The sequence below is a fragment of the Bubalus kerabau genome, chromosome 4, assembly GCF_029407905.1.
Source record: "Bubalus kerabau isolate K-KA32 ecotype Philippines breed swamp buffalo chromosome 4, PCC_UOA_SB_1v2, whole genome shotgun sequence".
NCBI classification, from domain to species: Eukaryota; Metazoa; Chordata; class Mammalia; order Artiodactyla; family Bovidae; genus Bubalus; species Bubalus kerabau.
In genome coordinates this window covers 126,954,344-126,973,414 of record NC_073627.1, presented here as the reverse complement: position 1 = coordinate 126,973,414, position 19,071 = coordinate 126,954,344, and the positions used below count along the sequence as shown (strand labels likewise).

At 40.6% G+C, this 19,071-nt stretch overlaps 1 protein-coding gene and 1 long non-coding RNA gene across 4 annotated transcripts in view; one reads left to right on the top strand and one right to left on the bottom strand.

The window, feature by feature from the left end:
- The window catches only part of RECK (reversion inducing cysteine rich protein with kazal motifs), an 82,782-nt gene that overhangs the window by 1,054 nt on the left and 62,657 nt on the right, over positions 1-19,071 (bottom strand). Inside the window, exons 13-20 of one of the 3 annotated variants that reach the window (XM_055578525.1) lie at positions 16,903-17,043; positions 15,879-16,067; positions 14,160-14,282; positions 11,892-12,063; positions 4,825-5,017; positions 3,062-3,272; positions 1,803-1,876; positions 819-974 (exon numbers count right to left, since the gene is read on the bottom strand). In XM_055578525.1, coding sequence (XP_055434500.1) covers positions 819-974; positions 1,803-1,876; positions 3,062-3,272; positions 4,825-5,017; positions 11,892-12,063; positions 14,160-14,282; positions 15,879-16,067; positions 16,903-17,043 — 1,259 coding nt within the window. The remainder of the gene's footprint in view (positions 1-818; positions 975-1,802; positions 1,877-3,061; positions 3,273-4,824; positions 5,018-11,891; positions 12,064-14,159; positions 14,283-15,878; positions 16,068-16,902; positions 17,044-19,071) is intronic. The other 2 variants (XM_055578526.1, XM_055578527.1) reach the window with 2 other exon arrangements.
- On the top strand, positions 9,560-14,219 carry LOC129650252 (uncharacterized). Its single transcript, XR_008713690.1, has 4 exons — positions 9,560-9,698; positions 11,910-12,001; positions 13,009-13,216; positions 14,089-14,219. It is a non-coding gene; the product is annotated as an uncharacterized LOC129650252 (long non-coding RNA).

Here is a 19,071-nt window from a genome sequence, read left to right as displayed (position 1 = left end):
GAGAGGATAATCAGATCCTTTTAATATAAGTCACAGAACCCACGAAAAAGTCGTCACACAAATTCCACATATATCCCAACACACGGAATACGTCTTCTCTTTATCCTTTTTTTTTTTAGCAAAGTAATATTCTAATAAAGTCTTAATTTATTACACAAATAATAACAGCATCAATGGAAATCAAATTAAAAAAAAAGCCATGACCCACACAAGCCACTGCCCTTTCTTTCCCCACAATCCTGTTCACCCCTTCTTCACGTTTAGACATTATCTTTTCACGCTTAAACACAGTCACAGGGATTGGCTTCTCCACGGCCACCTACACATCAGGAGAAGAGGAGAGCGCTGAGACAGAATGAGCTTCCTCACTGTGGCAGCTTAGAAACCACTGTATTCACTCCTGTCACTGGGACCTCCCTACGTTGATGCTGAAATTTGTGCCTCCTGAGTGAGTTTCACCTCTAGATTATGAAGAAGAAAACTCGGGGCCCATCAGATCAGTTCTGGTGGGCTCCTCCTCCCCAGTAGAAGCACAGCCCTTGGGAGACTGGAGTCCACCTGGCCTTGTCACTGAGTGGCTGGTGTCTGTCCCTGCCCTCCCTGGGCCTCAAGCGCCTCATCTGGAAGATGAGCAGACACCTTTCATGTCTGCACCTTCTGAGTCACAGCACCTGCACCTCACCCTCTCCCGCTCCCCTGCATTCTGTTGGAAGCCACTCCCCTGGAGCAGCTCTGTCCTCAGAGCTGCCGTGCTTTCCTCCCTTCCGCCCGCCCAATTCAGCATGACAGGATGGCTGCACGACACGTGCTGACCTCACCTGTAAAGCCTTTGGATAATGGTCCACAGGAATGATAAGGATCACAATTTCTGACTCAATGCTGAAGTACCCAAACACATCACACTGTGGGACAGACACATGCATGCGGATCTTCTGAAGTATTTCCAGAACTGTGATTGGCTTTTTGTTTGTAACCTAGAAAGAGAAAACAATTCTATTACCTGAAAAAAGAATTCCTTACTACTGCCTAAGCTGCCTTGTTACCTTGCTTAAAACAAGAAGGCTCTTTTAATCCTAAGTGTGGGGCAGGGCCTTGCTGGATGAATTCTAAATATCCACAGAACCCATTCCAGTAGGGTTTTTTCTGACTGCTGAGTTTTCTGGCTGACATAAACACTCTCACCAGGAGTACTTTTTAAGGGAAAGTTCTGAGTTGGACGCCATGGGGAAATAATTAAAGCCTTCCTGTAAAAATACAGTTGTTTTCATTGAAATGGGTGTAATTTTTTTAGGTGGTGGCAGGTGTTGGTTGCTACCCTTCTGCAATCTCATCTTCACAAGAGTGAGCAGCAAAAGTAATGGTACAAAAAAGGAAAAGGGGTAAAACCATCATGGGAAGATGGTCGATTCTGGATATACCCCCAGAGGAATGGGGACCACCTGAGGGCGGGCAACCTTGAAACTATCTGGGAGTCTACCAGCTGCTGGCTGCCTGGCTCTGGCTCCAGCCCTCACTCTGCTCACTATGCTGGCAGGAGACCTTTTTTAAGCAAGTGCAGGCTACCTGGTTGCAGAGTAAGGTCACTGCACAGCCAGGCTGTACAGGGAAGGAACACAGGACGGGGAGGCAGATGGCCTGAGCTCAAAGCCTCCTGGTTGGGAGCTACTGTACGGCCTTGGGCAAGATGTTCCCGTGCAAATTAGTTTCTTCATCTATGAAAGGGATGACACATTCTGTCTGTATGATTACTGACAAGCTTATTAATAAGGTTTCAATAGTACATGGCACATAAAGCAACTTACCTTAGAAATAGTATCCAGTTTTTCTTTGTCAAACAAAACTCTTAACATTCCAGCACATAATGGGCAACAAGCACCTGTATAACAGAAACCATTCTGTTTGTGTTCAGAATTAGAAATAAAGAAAATTCAAAATAGTTGGTGAAATTTCCAGCCCTTCTTTTTGTGCTGGGAAAGTTACCGAAGTCCTTCCTGATGACTGCACTTTCAGATATGTTCCCTGATCAACCTGGAGTCTAATGATCTATACATTTACCAAAATCCTTCCTCCATTCCTGCTTTCCTCCTGTACCACTTCTCAGGCGGGGCAGCTGTGGCTTCATACAGCACAGGGAGAGCTGGCCTTTCCCGAGACATGGGGCCTAGACCCTGCCCTACTCAGAACTGTGTCATCCCAGGCAAGTGTTTCCTGTCAGCAAAACACAGGAGCAAGTGTTTCAGAGATTCCATGGGTGTTTGATTCAAACTGAATTTTAAAAGTTATTTAAACTGTTAAAAAAACAATAATAACATGTCAGACCATGGTCTCCAGGAGGAAGGAGGCTATGTTAGCTCACTGCTGTGCCCCCAGCATCTAGACACTTGTCTAGGACATAGTAGATGCTCAAGAAACATTTGCTGAGTTCCTGGACAGAGGAATGAACTTGTTAGACTCCAGGTAATCTGTTCTGTGCAGACTTGGGATAAAGCCTCTTCTGCTACCTCTGCTTAACTGAAGAGTATGAAACTGAAAGGTAAGCTGTTTGAAAACTGTTACTGCTTATAATAGCCTGTTTGAAACAAGACTTCTTGATTATATGCAACCGAAACAATTAAATTAGATGCTAAGGCCAGTCTAAGGCAACAACTATCTTGTTTTTCTCAATTTAAAATGTTTGTGTTCATCAAAAATACTTCAATTGTTCATTAATGTCCAACTCTTTATTAATTAACTTTATAACAGGCAAACATTATGCCTTTGAACTAATAACCATAATTCTAGCAGTTAAATATTGCTGTTTATCTATTGGTGCTTGAGGTAAGACTGAAATAAGTTTTCCATATTGTTTTAAAACAACTAGACTAGATGTCTAAGATAGATCCACTACTTTTTAAGGTCGGCCCAGAGAAATGCATCCAATCAGCATTAGGTGGAGTCAAGACTTTCTGAGAAGTTTAAACACACTTAAGTCAGCTTTATTTTTAGTGACTCACTCTCTGAAGACAGATAAGTAAATCTGCCCAATCCCGCCCCTGCCCCATCCCCAGCACTGCCAGCCTACCGGGTGGGATGATGGGTTTGCACTCAGTCGCCGAGAGTGAAGGACACTTCACAGCAGCACACTCAGCCACAGAACTGTACTCGGAGAGGACCCCGACAGCCTGGCAGGGCCCATAGTAATCGACAGCTACCCGGTCCGAGTAGGCAGCACACACGCTGCTATAGGTCTCCCCGTTGTGCCCACAGACAAGCTCCGGGGCCCTGCAAAAAGGCTGAGGGCAAGAAAGCATACTTAGCTGTAAATTTCTATGGGGCACTTTTCCTAACCAAGAATAGGTCTCCCTACTTTCAAGAAGGAGAAAAGACAGTATAAATTCTTGGACACTCTAAACAGGGCGTGGGGTTAGGGGCAACAGGACCATCTCAAGACTGACTTGAAGAGACTACTTTTCTCAGCCTCTCAGGGACCTGGGTGATCATTCTCTGAGAATGGATATGAGATAAAAAGCCTTCCTTCCTCCCGACTTCCATTATTCCAGAAGAGCCTGTTAGAAGAGAACAAGACCAATCTTGATGCAAATTCAGAGGCCTTATCATTTCACACTGGTTCATGGGGTTGCAGAGTCAGACACGACTTAGTGACTGAACAACAATAGGATAGAGAGGGAAGACAGGAGAGATGAGGAGAGCAGATGGACTTTGCATCCATGAAGAACATGTAAGAGAAAACCTGAAGCCAGCAAGAGGGACCAACAAGAGGGAATTCAGAGTAAAGGTATCAGTGCACTTAAAACATAAGCTCTGAGGGGAAACAAGCCCAGGGAGATGAGCTGAAGGGACTTTCCTTCAGTGAAAACCAGGAAATGAGAAGCCAGCATGTCAGGTGTCAGCCGGCTGTGGGCAGGGATTGCTGGTCCAAGGCTGGGCTTCCTCCAGGCAGACGGCCCAGCACACAGATCACTGGTGTGTATGGAAGGTCTCAGTGGGGTTGTCCTCAAGGTTATTTTTTGACATGAATACCAATTTCACAACCCCCAAAGACTAAAGTAAACTGATGTAAGACATTAAGTTTTAAGATAAAATAAATTATATATATTAGGTGGGAAGGGGTGGGAGGTGAGAGGGAGGTTCAAGAGAGACAGGACATATGTATACCCATGGCTGATTCATGTCGATGTATGGCAGAAACCAATACAACAGTGTAAAGCAATTATCCTTCAATTAAAAATAAATACAGAAAAAATTATAGAGGACAAAGCCTAATTTTGTAAATTATACTAAGTAAATATAAAATTCTAAATAAATCTAAAAAATATGTCCAAAAAAAAAGACATTAAGTTTTAGAGAAGTTTTCAGGACCTTGGGTGGAACTTCAGTGGAAAGAGTGGGGTAAAAACTCTTTTCTTGGTTGTTTTCCCTCATATTCTTCCTGGGCTGTTTTCTTTCTTTTTTTTATTATTTTTGTTTGTGCGGTTTTTTTCTAACGAAACAGTTCTGGGCCCACAGAACTAGGGGAAGTGAAGATGCTGCTGACTCATGCCAAGGGTGCAAGGCTTTAAATTCTTTTCTAGTGGTTGGTGTCAAGAAGCCTCTCTTTTTGCTCTGTACACTAGAGGTGCAAAGGGTCATGAGCAAGGGGGCCCTCCAGTGTTAGGAGGAAAAGCCAGCCTCGGATGGTTCATTTTTGATAGAGCACTGAGTGCTTTAGATTTGATGGGATTCACAGAAGACCCTCAATGGGGGTCTCACTGCTGATTACATGTAAAAGATCATAAGCTGATTTGATGCTCAGTGTACTTGGGCTTGTCAGGCCAACAGTGGTACCTGGCACGGGCCTTTGTATAAGAGGCTTTTCCCTCTCTGGTACAAAGTGCAGAGATTGCTGTGCTCCATGTGGTTTGTATCACAAACAGGATCTCGGACCTGGTCACAGGTGAGCTGTCTTGGCAAACACGCATATTGGCTACATCCAAATTTATCAAATGTCGTCAGGCAGACTTGTGGTTTGGGTATGCATCTGAAAAACACAAATGCAGCACCATGAATCAATGTTGTAAGAGACTACAGTGGGGCTGGCAGGCAGTGGTGGGGCACAGGAGGCTGACAAGAAAGTAAGAGCGCAGTCAGAAACAGTCCCTGTGCCTGAGAGCTTATGGAGACTGGGGAGTCGAGCATGCATGTAAAGCAGGCCCTCAGGCAGAAAACCACATGCCAAATGCTCATGAGAATGAGTCATTCTGACTGGGGAGCCTGGAGAAAGCGCATGGAGGAGGTGGAGCCTGGAGGATGAAGGCCTGCCAGTCAGAGGGAGTAGCAGAGCAAGCGTGTGATGCCCCAGACCCTGTGGTGCTGGGGGAGAGGGCAGGGGGCCCTGAGGGCAGAAGCGAAGGGTGCTCAGGGTGGAAGAGGCATGATACGAGACCACCAGACAGGTCAGGGTCCAATGCTGGAGGCGTTCTTATCAATAATAAATGAGGCATTTTTCAGGGACTTAATTATCAGCTTGGCTAATATGAGTCTATCTTAAGAGAACACTTCACAGCATGCACTGAAAATTTCAGGCTTCTGTGTTTATAAGGCTGAGGACCTGATGCTGGCTGGTTGTGAATCACTGAGAGAATGCCATACCATGAAGCTGGGTTTTCCTAGTAATACCTGGATCTGGCTTCGTTCTCAATCTCTGAACTTCAGAGGGGTTAGGGAGGATGGTTCTTTTCTTTTTTAGACTATTTTGCCTCTCTCATTTCTATAAAGGGTATTTATAATTTTCTATAAGAAGACAAGACCTAAGAAAATGTTTAACTTTTACTGGGTATTTAAAATAATAGGATAAAAAAAATAAAATAATAGGATACACAAATATTTACCTATAACATAAAAGGAGAAGAATATATTAGCTAACATCACATAATTTCAAAGGAAATTACTTCTTTTTACACGAAATTACCACCACCATCACTACTACCACCTATGGCTACCTTTTCTGATGAGATTTAAAATCAGGATGTATGTAAAGACAAATTAAGAAAACAATCCAATTTACAAGCACAAATAACTAAGGAAAATTATAAGACACTGATAGTTTATAAGACACTATAAATTTACAAGCACAAATAACTAAGGAAAACTATAAGACACTGATAAAATAAACTGAAGACAATACAAACAGGTGGAAGGATATACTATGCTCATGGATTAGAAGAACTATTGTTAAAAATGACAGTTACCCAAGGTAGTCTATAGATCCAATGCACTCCCTATCAAATACAAATAGCATTTTTCATAGAACTGGAACAAATAATTATAAAATTTGTATGGAAACACAAAAGTTCCTGAATAGCCAAAACAATCTTGAGAAAGAACAGAGCCCTCCCTGATTTTAGACTATACTACATAGCTATAGCCATCAAACCATATGGTACTAGCACAAAAACAGACACATAGATCAATGAACAAAACAGAGAGTCCAGAAATAAACCCACATTTATATGGGCAAATAATCTATGACAAAGGAGGCAAGAATATACAATAGGTAAGAGATAGTCTGCTCAATAAATTGTGTTGGGAAAACTGGACAACTACATGTAAAAGAACCAAACTGGACCACTTTCTCACCCCATCAGTTCAGTTCAGTTCAGTTCAGTCACTCAGTCATGTCTGACTCTTTGCAACCCCATGAATCGCAGCACATCAGGCCTCCCTGTCCTTCACCAACTCCCGGAGTTCACCCAAACTCATGTCCATTGAGTCGGTGATGCCATCCAACCATCTCATCCTCTGTCGTCCCCTTGTCCTCCTGCCCCCAATCCCTCCCAGCATCAGAGTCTTTTCCAATGAGTCAACTCTTCACATGAGGTGGCCAAAGTACTGGAGTTTCACCTTTAGCATCATCTCACACCATACACAAATATAAATTCAAAATGGATTGATGACTTAAATGTAAAACCTGAAACCATAAAACTTCTAGAAGAAAACACAGGCAGTATGCTCCCTGACATTAGTCTTAGTAATATTTTTTAGGTATGTCTCCTCAGGCAAGGGAAACAAGAGCAAATATAAACAAACGTAAAGCTTTTGCACAGCAGAGAAAACCATCAACAAAATGAAAAGGCTGCCTACTGAATGGGCGAATATATTTGCAAAAGATATATGTGATAAGGGGTTAATATTCTAAATATGCAAAGAACTCAAAGAACTCAATATCAAAACAAACAAGCAAACAAATAAACAAAAAAAAACCCTAACCCTAAACAACCCAATCAAACAATGAGCAGAGGATGTGAAGAGACATTTTCCCAAAGAAGACATACAGATGGCTAAAAGGCACAGGAAAAGATGCTCAACATCCTTAGTAACCAGGGAAATGCAAATCAGAATCACAATGAGATATCACCTCATACCTGTCAGAATGACTATTATCTAAAAGACAACAAATAAGTCTTGATGAAGAGGTGGAGAAAAGGAAACCCTTCTGTGTGCATGTGATGTATGCCACCCATTTGAACACACAGGATGGAATATTACTCAGTTATAGAAAAGAATGAAATCTTGTTACAACATGGATGGACCTAGAGAGCGCTATGCTAACATGAAATAAGACAGAAAGAGAAAGACAGATTTCAGTTATATTTGGACTGTAAAAAATGAAACAAATGAACAAACATAGTAAAGGACTGTATCTATGTGTATCTGTATCTATGTGTAGGTACAGAGAACAAACAGGTGATTGCCAGAGGGGAGGAAAGTGGGGAGAGGACAGAAATTGGTGTGGAAGACCAAGAGGTACAAAATTCCAGTTGCACAATAAATGAATCATAGGTATGAAATGTACAGTATGGAGAACAGAGTTGATAATTATGTAATATCTTTATATGATGAAAGATAGTAACTAAACTTACTTCAAAATGTATAGAAATACTGAATCACTATGTTTATACCAGGAACTAACACAGAGTTGTAGGTCAATTATACTTTAAAACAGACAAACTCATAGGAAAAGATCAGATATGTGGTTGCCAGAGGCAAAAGGTCAGGGGAGGGAGACTTAGATGAAGGTAGTCAGAACCAGACATGAAACATCAGACTGGTTCCAAATTGGGAAAGGAATACGTCAAGGCTGTATATTGTCACCCTGCGTATTTAACTTAAATGCAGAGTACATCATGTGAAATGCCGGACTGGATGAAGCACAATCTGGAATCAAGACTGCAGGGAGAAATACTAATAACCTTGGATATACAGATGAAATCACCCTTAGGGAAGAAAGTAAAGAGGAACTAAAGAGCCTCTTGACAAAAGTGAAAGAGGAGTGGAAAAAGTTGGCTTAAAACTCAACATTCAAAAAACAAAGATCATGGCAACTGGCCCCATCACTTCATGGCAAATAGATGGGGAAACAATGGAAACAGTGAGAGACTTTATTTTTTTGGCTCCAAAATCACTGCAGATGGTGACTGCAGCCATGAAATTAAAAGATGCTTGCTCCTTGGAAGAAAAGCTATGACCAACCACAGCATATTAAACAGAGATATTACTTTGCCAACAAAAGTCCATCTAATCAAAGCTATGGTTTTTCCAGTAGTCATGTATGGGATGTGGAATTTGGACCATAAAGAAAGCTAAGTGCTGAAGAATTGATGCTTTTGAACTGTGGTGTTGGAGGAGACTCTTGAGAGTCCCTTGGACTGCAAGGAGATCCAACCAGTCAATCCTAAAGGAAATCAGTCCTTAATATTCATTGAAATAACTGATGTGATGAAATGACTCATTGGAAAAGACCCTGATGTAGGGAAAGATTTAAGACAGGAGGAGAAGGGGACGACAGAGGATGAGATGGTTGCATGGCATCACCGACTCAATGGACATGAGTTTGAGCAAGCTCTGGGAGTTGGTGACGAACGGACAGGGAAGCCTGGCGTGTTGGCAGTCCATGGGGTGGCAAAGAGTCGGACATGACTGAGTGACTGAACTGAACTGAACTGAGTCAAAAGATAACAAACTTCTAGTTATAACATAGTGATGTAATGTATAACATGATAAATATAATTAACACTGCTGAGAGTTATATATGGAAGTTATTAAGAGACTAAATCCCAAGAGCTCTTAGCAACAAGAAGAAATTTTTTTTCAATTTCTTCAAGATGATAGATGTTCACTAAACTTACTATGGTAGTTATTTCATGATGCATGTAAATCAAATCATTGTGCTGTACACCTTAAACTTATACAGGGCCACATGTCAAGTCTATCTCAAGAAAACTAGATGAAAGAAATTGGAATGCATTAAGTTACAATTTTATAGAAATTTAAGACATTTGAAGAGAAATGAAAAAGAAGACTATTTAGAACTTCACTATCTATTAACATGAAGGAATGAGGACAAAGAATATCACAAGAAATTTGGTAACTTTGGAAGGAAAAACATTACTAATTTGAATACACAGAAATAAGAGGATCAACAGGAAAGGCTGAGAATCAGGGAGGGGGCAACAAATTACAATAAACACTATCAGGGCAGGGACTTGGTCTTGTTGACTACTGTGTCTTAGTGTTTAGAAAGATCAGTACAACAGGAGATACCTGATGAATGCATAGAGCTTCATTTATTTTCAAATTTCTATTTTTTAAACAACTATTTTTTGAACAGATAATAGAAGCCCATGGAGAAAATGAAAAGACAAAATTGTATGTAATGAAAAGTAAGTCTCCTGCCTATTCTTTGTATCCCAGCCACCTTCCCTGGAGGTAATCTTATTACCAACTTCTTATTTATTCTTCCAGAGAGATTTTATATAAGAACAAGCATTTATACATGCTGATTCAAAGAGCATGTGCACTTAAAATTTTGATATACTTGGCCAAACTGCCCTCCATAGAGGAGGTACCAATCTTTGCCCCAATCCTCTCTTGTATGGGAGTGCCTATTTCTCTGTGTTTTGTTATCAAACTTTTTTATCTTTACCAATCTGGTAGATGGAAAATGGCACACAACTGTAGTTTTAATTTATATTTCTCTTAATATGAGAGAGGTTAAGCATTGTAGTAGATTGGCTAAAGCTCATTCATCAAATTCATTTAATTTCTTCCTGGGCATACATCTAGATTATATTTCCCAGCCTCCCTGGAAGTGTTGGCCAAATGAGTAAGTTCTAGACTTATTCTAGAACTTATGGAATGTGGCTAGAAGTAGAGATGAATTTTAACTTGACCTATAAAAGCTTTTCAGGAGCAACCTCCATCATGTCCCTTCTCTTATTTGCCTGACAGAGGAGGACTAGAGGCTGTAGGAGCTGGCTGAGTTGCTAGATGGAAAGATCCTGTTTCTGAATCACATGTGGAAAGCCACCTGCTGACCACCCAAATGGACTGTATTTGAACTTCCACTGTGTAGAACTACTGATATTTGGGGGTTTGTATACAGTAGCTAGAGTTGCTCCCCCCAAGTAATAAAAGCATCTTTTTAAGTGTTTAAGAAGCATTTATATTTCTTTTCCTATGTTTATATCCTTGGTCCATTTTCCACTGGTTATAGATCTTTGCCTATTTTTATTAATATATTAAGTTGTTCATCTTTTTCATATTGATTTGTAGGGGTTCTTTATATTATCAGAGATTGTACTGAAATCCCTTTCTCTTAAGATTTCTCTTAGTTTGTCATTTGTTACCATGCAGAAAAACTTCATTTTCATGTAGTTGTATTTTTCAAACTGTTCTTTTATATTGATTTTGTATTATACCCAGCCAGGCCTTCCCATTTTTGAGATTTGTGGTTTTATTATAAAAGCAAGTCAATCTTATTCAGAAAGGTTACCAAACAGAAGGAAGCAAACAGATAAACAGATACCAAAACAACTCTCAATTCTATGTCCCGACACAACTATATTATCCTTTTGACTTATTTCTTTATCATGTTTTCTTATGCATAACACCCTATCTTCTTTGCAGAACAACCCTTTGGGCTTAGTTTTCATGATGTAAACTTTGTTAGACAGGGACCAATTCTCTTTGGTAAAAGATAATTTAAATTTGTTAAAATAAATTTAACACAAGAGAAAATTTTCCTTCTCTCCCTTCATACTGCACCAAGGTTTTCAGGATGGAGAAGCAATTGCTTATTCTCCACAAAACCTTCAAAAGGCAAGGACTGTGGTGCTGGGACGTGTCTTACTCAGCTCTCTGAGGCAGTCAGTGAAAACTTCAATTCCAGAAGCTTGAAACCTAAGAGAATCAGCAGTACCCTTCACCTGCGACCACAAGCAGAAATCCATCATTAAGGTGATGTCAACTGCACTCTGAGCTCCTGAGGAAACCACAGAGAGAGGAGTCCCTAAACACATATCTTCATAAAATACTGAAAGTGCACTTCCAGAGATTTCTCATGTTCGATCCGTACAGTGGAGGCAGGTTTTAAGTAGACTATTTTCTATTACTACCAGGCATCAGTAACTAATAATAAGAATGCATCCATTTCTCTTGTCTTAGCTGCCGCTTCTCCTTGCCTCACACTTTGTTTCTGTCTTACAGAACTGGTCTAGCTTCCGGCATACACCATGCTCTCTCATTAGCAGCCAAGATATTTGCTCTGGTTACTCTCTCTGCCTTCATGAACACCACTTCTCCTCTACCGTAAACCTTGCTGGCAGTCTCCTCGTTTTCCCAGCTAACTACCACATGCTCTAGAGGCTTTCCCAGGTTCCTCCAGGCTGTGTCAACTGCTTGACCTCTGGGCCCCCAATCACAGCATATTACCAAGCAGCTTTACCTGGATCTTTCCCTCGAGACTCTAACTTCTCAGGGGAGAGAGCATCTTAATTCATCTTTGTATTTTTACTGTCTGGTATAGAATAAGTGGTGACCTTCAGTTGAAAAAGACAAGGAGGCATTTGACTTACCTTTGGTTTTTTGGGCAGGGATTAGGAGCACATGGATCCTTTGAGATGCATGATCCAAACTCAAACTGATGGTCCTGGAGGCCCACACAGCGAGCAATGCAGGCGCTGGGGTAAGTGCGTCCATTCTGCCCACAAACGGGGACAAACTGATCTGCACAGTTGCAGGGCAGACCTGGAGGGGGACAGCACCTCAGCAACTGCTCTTGTATGGCCCCTTCCTCTGTTTCCTAATTAAGGTAAACCACTGACAAGCAGCCAGAGGTCTCAGGTTAAAACAGAATTTAACATTAGGTCAGGGGGGTGGGGGGAGGATGGGGAGCTGTATGGAAGGGGGCATATCCTCCCATCTCAGTGTTTTTAAAGGTGGCAAGGTTCTGAAAAGCCATTTGTCTGCACAATGACTTTCCTTTGTTCCATTTATTGCCCGCTAACTGAGGGTTTCCAGATCTTGATCCCAGGGGTAGATATCCTTGCAAACTAAAAGATAAAGAATGTTTCTCCCAATTTGATATATAGAATCTGGAATTTAGATGTTTGATTCTGGTTTAGGGGATTTCCAGAATGTTCAAGGATAATACCAAAAAACAAGACAAAGAATGAAGGTCGTAAATGCCTCACATAGGTTCTTTCCACCTCCTTAGGGAGGAGGAAGAACAAGAAGTTAGTAACTTGGGAAGTTATTGTAACTTAAAACTTAAGAATTTTTATGAACATCTCCTTCTGAGTCCTGTGTAGACTGTGGCCCTATCTGAGTCACCCAGATGTGTATACTTTGTGGCCAGTAAAATCTCCTTAGAGTCTACTAGCTAAATACTCTTTTTTTTTGTCTGTGCCACATGCCTTATGGCATTTTAGTTCCTTGACCAGGGATAGAACCCAGGCCCTTGACAGTGAAAGTGTGGAGTCCTAACCACTGGACTACCAGGGAAATCCCATTAAATAGTCATTAATGTAACTTATCCCAGGACATGAAGGGCTACACACTACAGGGAAAAAGGGTCCTGCTAGTTGTAAACTTCAACTTCTAAAAACATTGTGATGTAAGTAAATAAGTAAAAGTCTTCCTTGTAAATCTTTAGCTCATTTCTCATCCCACATCATTTTTCTGTTTCTCTAGGCAGAATGAATTGTCCTCATCAGAGCACAGCAGATAAAGGATAAAAATAAAGGACAACAACAACAAGACAATAAAGTAGCAAACCCTGGTACTCATTAGGGTGGATAGAGGATGGGATGGAGCTGGTCCTGCCTCTACTTCCCCATCAGTCTGCGTTCACGTCTTGTTTCTGATCTCCCTTTTATTTCCAATGTGCTGGAGATACAAGGTTGGTAAACCCTATTCTGTTCTGTAATACCAACTCAGAGTCAAGCTGCTGCTGCAATGGCAAGAAATGGTTTAAGGGCAACTACCTAACTCCTCTTTGCCCAGAACCAGATTTGGGAAAAAAGTAGATACCAGCGAATACTGGCAACTATGCTGTTGCTGTTGACAACTGGAGTTTCTTCTCAAGAAAAGAGCATCTCATCTCACTAACCTTGTCACTTACTGTGGCTGATGTGAGCATAATACCAGCAGCATAAAGCCTAGGAAAGTCAAGAAAGTAATATTCTTGATTGACTGTTCATAAAAATTAAGTTTCAAAATTACAATAATTTCCCAAGTTACTTTCCTGTTTTCCCCCCTCCCTAAGGAGATATGAATGGAAGGAATCTATGTAAGGTGTTTACAACCTCTGTCTTTGTCTTGCTATTGTTATCACCCTTCAACATTCCAGAAAACTCCCAGACTTGACATATCTAAGTTCTAGATTTTATATCTAGATTGGGAGAAATATTCTTTACTTTTTCTTCCAGTAGCTTTGTTTATAGGGGTCCCTGCCTATATGAATCCAGCAAGCCAAGGTAGGACAAGGAAGAACATGGTTAAAGAAAACAAACACAGAAACAAATTTACAAAATACATGGAAACTTTGGACTATAATGGTAGGGGTAAATGGGTATTTCAGCAGGTAGAAAAACTCCATGTAACAAAAACTATACCAATCACTGGCCCTGTTCTTTTTGACTTATGGAATTCCAAAAGGACCTTAAGAAACCACTTACTTTAATGCCTTCAATTAATAGAGGAGAAAGCGATCCAGAGAGCAAAGTACCTTGCTCTCAGGTTATGTATTTACTTTACTGTGCACATTTGCAGTTAATGAGATGCTGCCTTCAAGGGAGAATGGGTGCAGAGGATGAGGAAAGCTGCTGGATGACCACGGTTACCTGTGAAGGTACGACGGTCATCTTCTGAGCTGTGCTCACTGAGACACAGGCGGGTAGAACACACCAAATTGCCAGCAAAACAAGAACAGATATTGCAGTCGACATTAAAGGAAGTTCCATGACCTGAGAGAAAGAGAAATAAAATGCTAATCTGTGTCATGAATTTATAAATAAATCACAAATTTAAAATTACATAGTTAAAAAAGTTTTAAAATAGAAATTTTTGGAAGATGACTTCTGAATATATAAACTAGGGAATTAAACTTGTAATACTGGTATTTTCATATTGACTTCCCACCATATCCCCTCCAAACTCCTAATATGCTCATCTCACTAGACTGCTCCAAATTCTCTCCTATCTTATCATGTAAAGCATGACTTCAATTCCTCATCCCAGGTTCTTTTGTACAGAAAAGGTATTTACTCAGTGAAAGTTTATGGAAAGAATGAGTTTATCTTCCGATGTTTTCTGTGATTCAAGGTACCTATGTTACATTTTAGCTAATTAGAATATGGACTAAGCAATGAATACCTAAATGCTGGTCTAAGCAGAAATTTGCAAGCTCTTTTTAGTCAAAAGTACTCTTCTTAAAGTAAGATATCACACAGAAGAGTAAAACAAGAGGCATATAAAAGCTGAGCTACTCTAGTTGATGGGTAGGGGGATGGATGTAGAGGTAGCAGAATGAGCAGGTGGGGTGGGGAGCACATTCTCAAAAGTGGTTTTTTTTTTTCACAGTTTTTGAGGTTATATATTGATATGAACGGAGAAGGCAATGGCACCCCACTCCAATACTCTTGCTTGGAAAATCCCATGGACGGAGGAGCCTGTTAGGCTGCAATCCATGGGGTCGCTAAGAGTTGGACACAACTGAGTGACTTCACTCTCACTTTTCACTTTCATGCACTGGAGAAGGAAATGGCAACCCACTCCAGTGTTTTTGCCTGGAGAATCCCAGGGACAGGGGAGCCTGGTGGGCTGCCATATATGGGGTCGCACAGAGTCGGACACGACTGAAGTGACTTATATAGCATATTAATATGAAGAGTTACTAAGGGCTATAAGCAAAAGATGGTTTAAGGAAGCAATGAGAAAGCAAGATCCTCAGACTTTTAGAGAAGGTGATCAAACGGGGAGGTACTCTTAATGTGCTCTCTCCCATCCCCTAACCAACAGTGTGGTTCCCATCCCTTTGGTTTCCATGATGTCAACCTCTGGGTTTTACTTATGGGAAAGGGGCAAAGCAGAGACAGACTGTTGAGAAAGGGGTATGAAGGACCAGATCTGTGTCCTTGCCTATGGAGAGCAAGGGCTTTGTTGTCAAATAGGCCTAGGACTGAATTCTGCTTTGGTCATTTACTAGCTGGGTGACCTCTCTAAGCATCAGCTTCCTTACTAGTACCCATATCAAACAAGGGGGAGGATTTAATGAGATAACACAGGCCAAGACTTAGCACAGCATTAGCACACAGTAAAGAGTTCAGTAAGTGTTAGTTACTATCAGCTGTTAGTAGTCCCTTCTTGATGAGGCTTCTAAGAGGGTTCCTTAGAAGTCCTTGTGTTCCATAGAGTTTGAAAAATACTTCCCTAGAATATCTGATTTTTAGACTTTTACTCTCTGGTGAGAACCCATCCAATGTTCTCCCTACCAAGTTAATACAACTAATCTTGTGTTAAAAACAAAACAAAACAAAAAACAAAAACAGTTCAAGACTCACTTTTTCTTTTTCCTCCAACAATACAAGACTTCTGAAGGTCTATACAGTGCATCTCTATACAGTTTTCTAAGAGTCCACTTTGCCCACATGAGCAAATTTTATAACAACCAACTTCCCCTGCAGATGATGGCACCTGGATCAGTGTCCCTTGACGGACAATAAAATCAGATGCTTCTCCCAATTTGCAGCCTGTAGGGACAAAAATGAGCTGAGAGAGCTGGTACTGTTCCCTGATATTGTCTTCTGATATCAGATACACTTCACATAAGTTTTATAGATATTGTGTGGCCACTAAAGATTATGTAATAGAACTTTCACTAAAATAGGGAATTGCTTTGGTTCAACTGGCCACAAACAAACAAAAATTCCACGTTCAGTCTGTGAAGTGGTGGTGATTAAAGGACACATACCCCAAAGTTAGAAACAGTTCTTACAAAAATGCTGTAAGATAAGTAGTTCTTAAAATTTTTTAAGGCTTATCAAATATATTTTAAAATCACAGATTTTTTTTAAATGTAACATGGCAACTGAGAGTAATTTTAGAATAATCTGGTCAGAAAACTTTTAGTGATGGAATAAAGACACATCTTAAATTCAAAGAAAAGTGACTACTTGATTGGACTTAGGGAAAACCCGTTTATTTTCAATTTTAACAAGATTTATTATGATGCTATAGCTTATGTAGTATTATACAAATATTATAAGTGGCCCTTTGAGATATGCTTATTTAATATTTTTTTTCCTTTTTACTTCCCATGTTTAAAAACTAGCCCAAGGTTCTTTTTTCCTTTGGTTGTCAAGAACCTTATGACTCATTATGAGAATCTGGTTTTGAAAGTGAAATAAGTTTACAATCTAAATGACTACTGAAAATTATTTTTTTGTCTTCCTCTGCTTACATAAAGAATATATGTTTATTTGAAAAACATAATTTAGAAAATAATCTTATTCCAAAGATAACTACTATAAAGAAACAACAGCAGCACATACCCTTGCCCATCCCACACCCCACCCCACTTCTTACCCTGAACACAAGAGTATGGAAGGCAGGGATCACCAGATGGACACCCTTTCCGGTTTACCTCACAGAGCTCATTAGCAGGGCAAGGGTTTGGGTTACAAGGATGAGTCACCTCTTCTACAATGTTACCTAAAGAACTTGGCCCTGAAAATACAAGAACAGATCAGTTTAAACACTCAAAAGAGTAGAAGAGGTCTGTAAATTGTCTGAATTAATGACATCTGAAACAAATGGACAGCTCATGAGGTTTGTATAGTCAAAGCTATGGTTTTTCTAGTAGTCATGTATTGATGTGACAGTTGGACCATAAAAAAGGCTGAGCACCAAAGAATTGATGCTTTCAAACTGTGGTGCTGGACGAGACTCGTGAGGGTCCCTTGATCAACAAGGGAATCCAATCAGTCAATCCTAAAGGAAATCAACCCTGAATATTCATTGGAAGGACTGATGCTGAAGCTGAAGCTCCAATGCTTTGGTCATCTGATGTGAAGAGCTGACTCAACAGAAAAGACCCTGATGCTGGGAAGATTGAGGGCAGGAGCAGAAGGGGGTGGCAGAGGATGAGATGGTTGGTTGGCATCATCAACTCAATAAACATGAGTTTAAGCAAACTCTGAGAGAGAGTGAAGTACAGGGAAGCCTGGCGTGCTGCAGTCCATGGGGTGGCAAAGGACTGGACATGACTGAGGGACTGAACAACAACATGAGGTATGATTCAAGTGAGTTATTGAAATAGATTTCCTGATCAACTGTGCATTTAGCATAAACAAACATTCATTTGTTTATTTATTGGGTGCCTAAGATAATGCCCATGAATCAAGGCAAATTGGAAGTGGTCAAACAGGAGATGGCAAGAGTGAACATTGACATTCTAGAAATCAGCAAACTAAAATGGACTGGAATGGGTCAATTTAACTCAGATGACCATTATATCTACTACTGTGGGCAGGAATCCCTTAGAAGAAATGGAGTAGCCATCATGGTCAACAAAAGAGTCCGAAATGCAGTACTTGGATGCAATCTCAAAAACGACAGAATGATCTCTGTTTGTTTCCAAGGCAAACCATTCAATATCACGGTGATCCAAGCCTATGCCCCAACCAGTAACGCTGAAGAAGCTGAGTTGAACGGTTCTATGAAGACCTACAAGACCTTTTAGAACTAACACCCAAAAAAGATGTCCTTTTCATTATAGGGGACTGGAATGCAAAAGTAGGAAGTCAAGAGATACCTGGAGTAATGGGCAAATTTGGCCTTGGAATATGGAATGAAGCAGGGCAAAGGCTAATAGAGTTTTGCCAAGAGAACGCACTGGTCATAGCAAACACCCTCTTCCAACAACACAAGAGAAGACTCTACACATGGACATCACCAGATGGTCAACACCGAGATCAGATTGATTATATTCTTTGCAGCCAAAGATGGAGAAGCTTTATACAGTCAGCAAAAACAAGACCAGGAGCTGACTGTGGCTCAGATCATGAACTCCTTATTGCCAAATTCAGACTTAAATTGAAGAAAGTAGGGGAAACCACTAGACCATTCAGGTATGACCTAAATCAAATCCCTCATGATTATACAGTGGAAATGAGAAATAGATTTAAGGGACTAGATCTGATGGATAGAGTGCCTGATGAACTATGGACGGAGGTTCATGACATTGTACAGGAGACAGGGATCAAGACCATCCCCATGGAAAAGAAATGCAAAAAAGCCAAATGGCTGTCTGAGGAGGCCTTACAAATAGCTGTGAAAAGAAGAGAAGTGAAAAGCAAAGGAGAAAAGGAAAGATATAAACATCTGAATGCAGAGTTCCAAAGAATAGCAAGAAGAGATAAGAAAGCCTTCCTCAGTGATCAGTGCAAAGAAATAGAGGAAAACAATAGAATGGGAAAGACTAGAGATCTCTTCAAGAAAATTAGAGATACCAAGGGAATATTTCATGCAAAGATGGGCTCGATTAAGGACAGAAAAGGTAGGGACCTAACAGAAGCAGAAGACATTAAGAAGAGGCGGCAAAAATACACAGGAGAACTGTACAAAAAAGATCTTCACGACCCAGATAATCAAGAGGGTGTGATCACTCACCTAGAGCCAGACATCCTGGAATGTGAAGTCAAGTGGGCCTTAGAAAGCATCACTATGAAGAAAGCTAGTGGAGGTGATGGAATT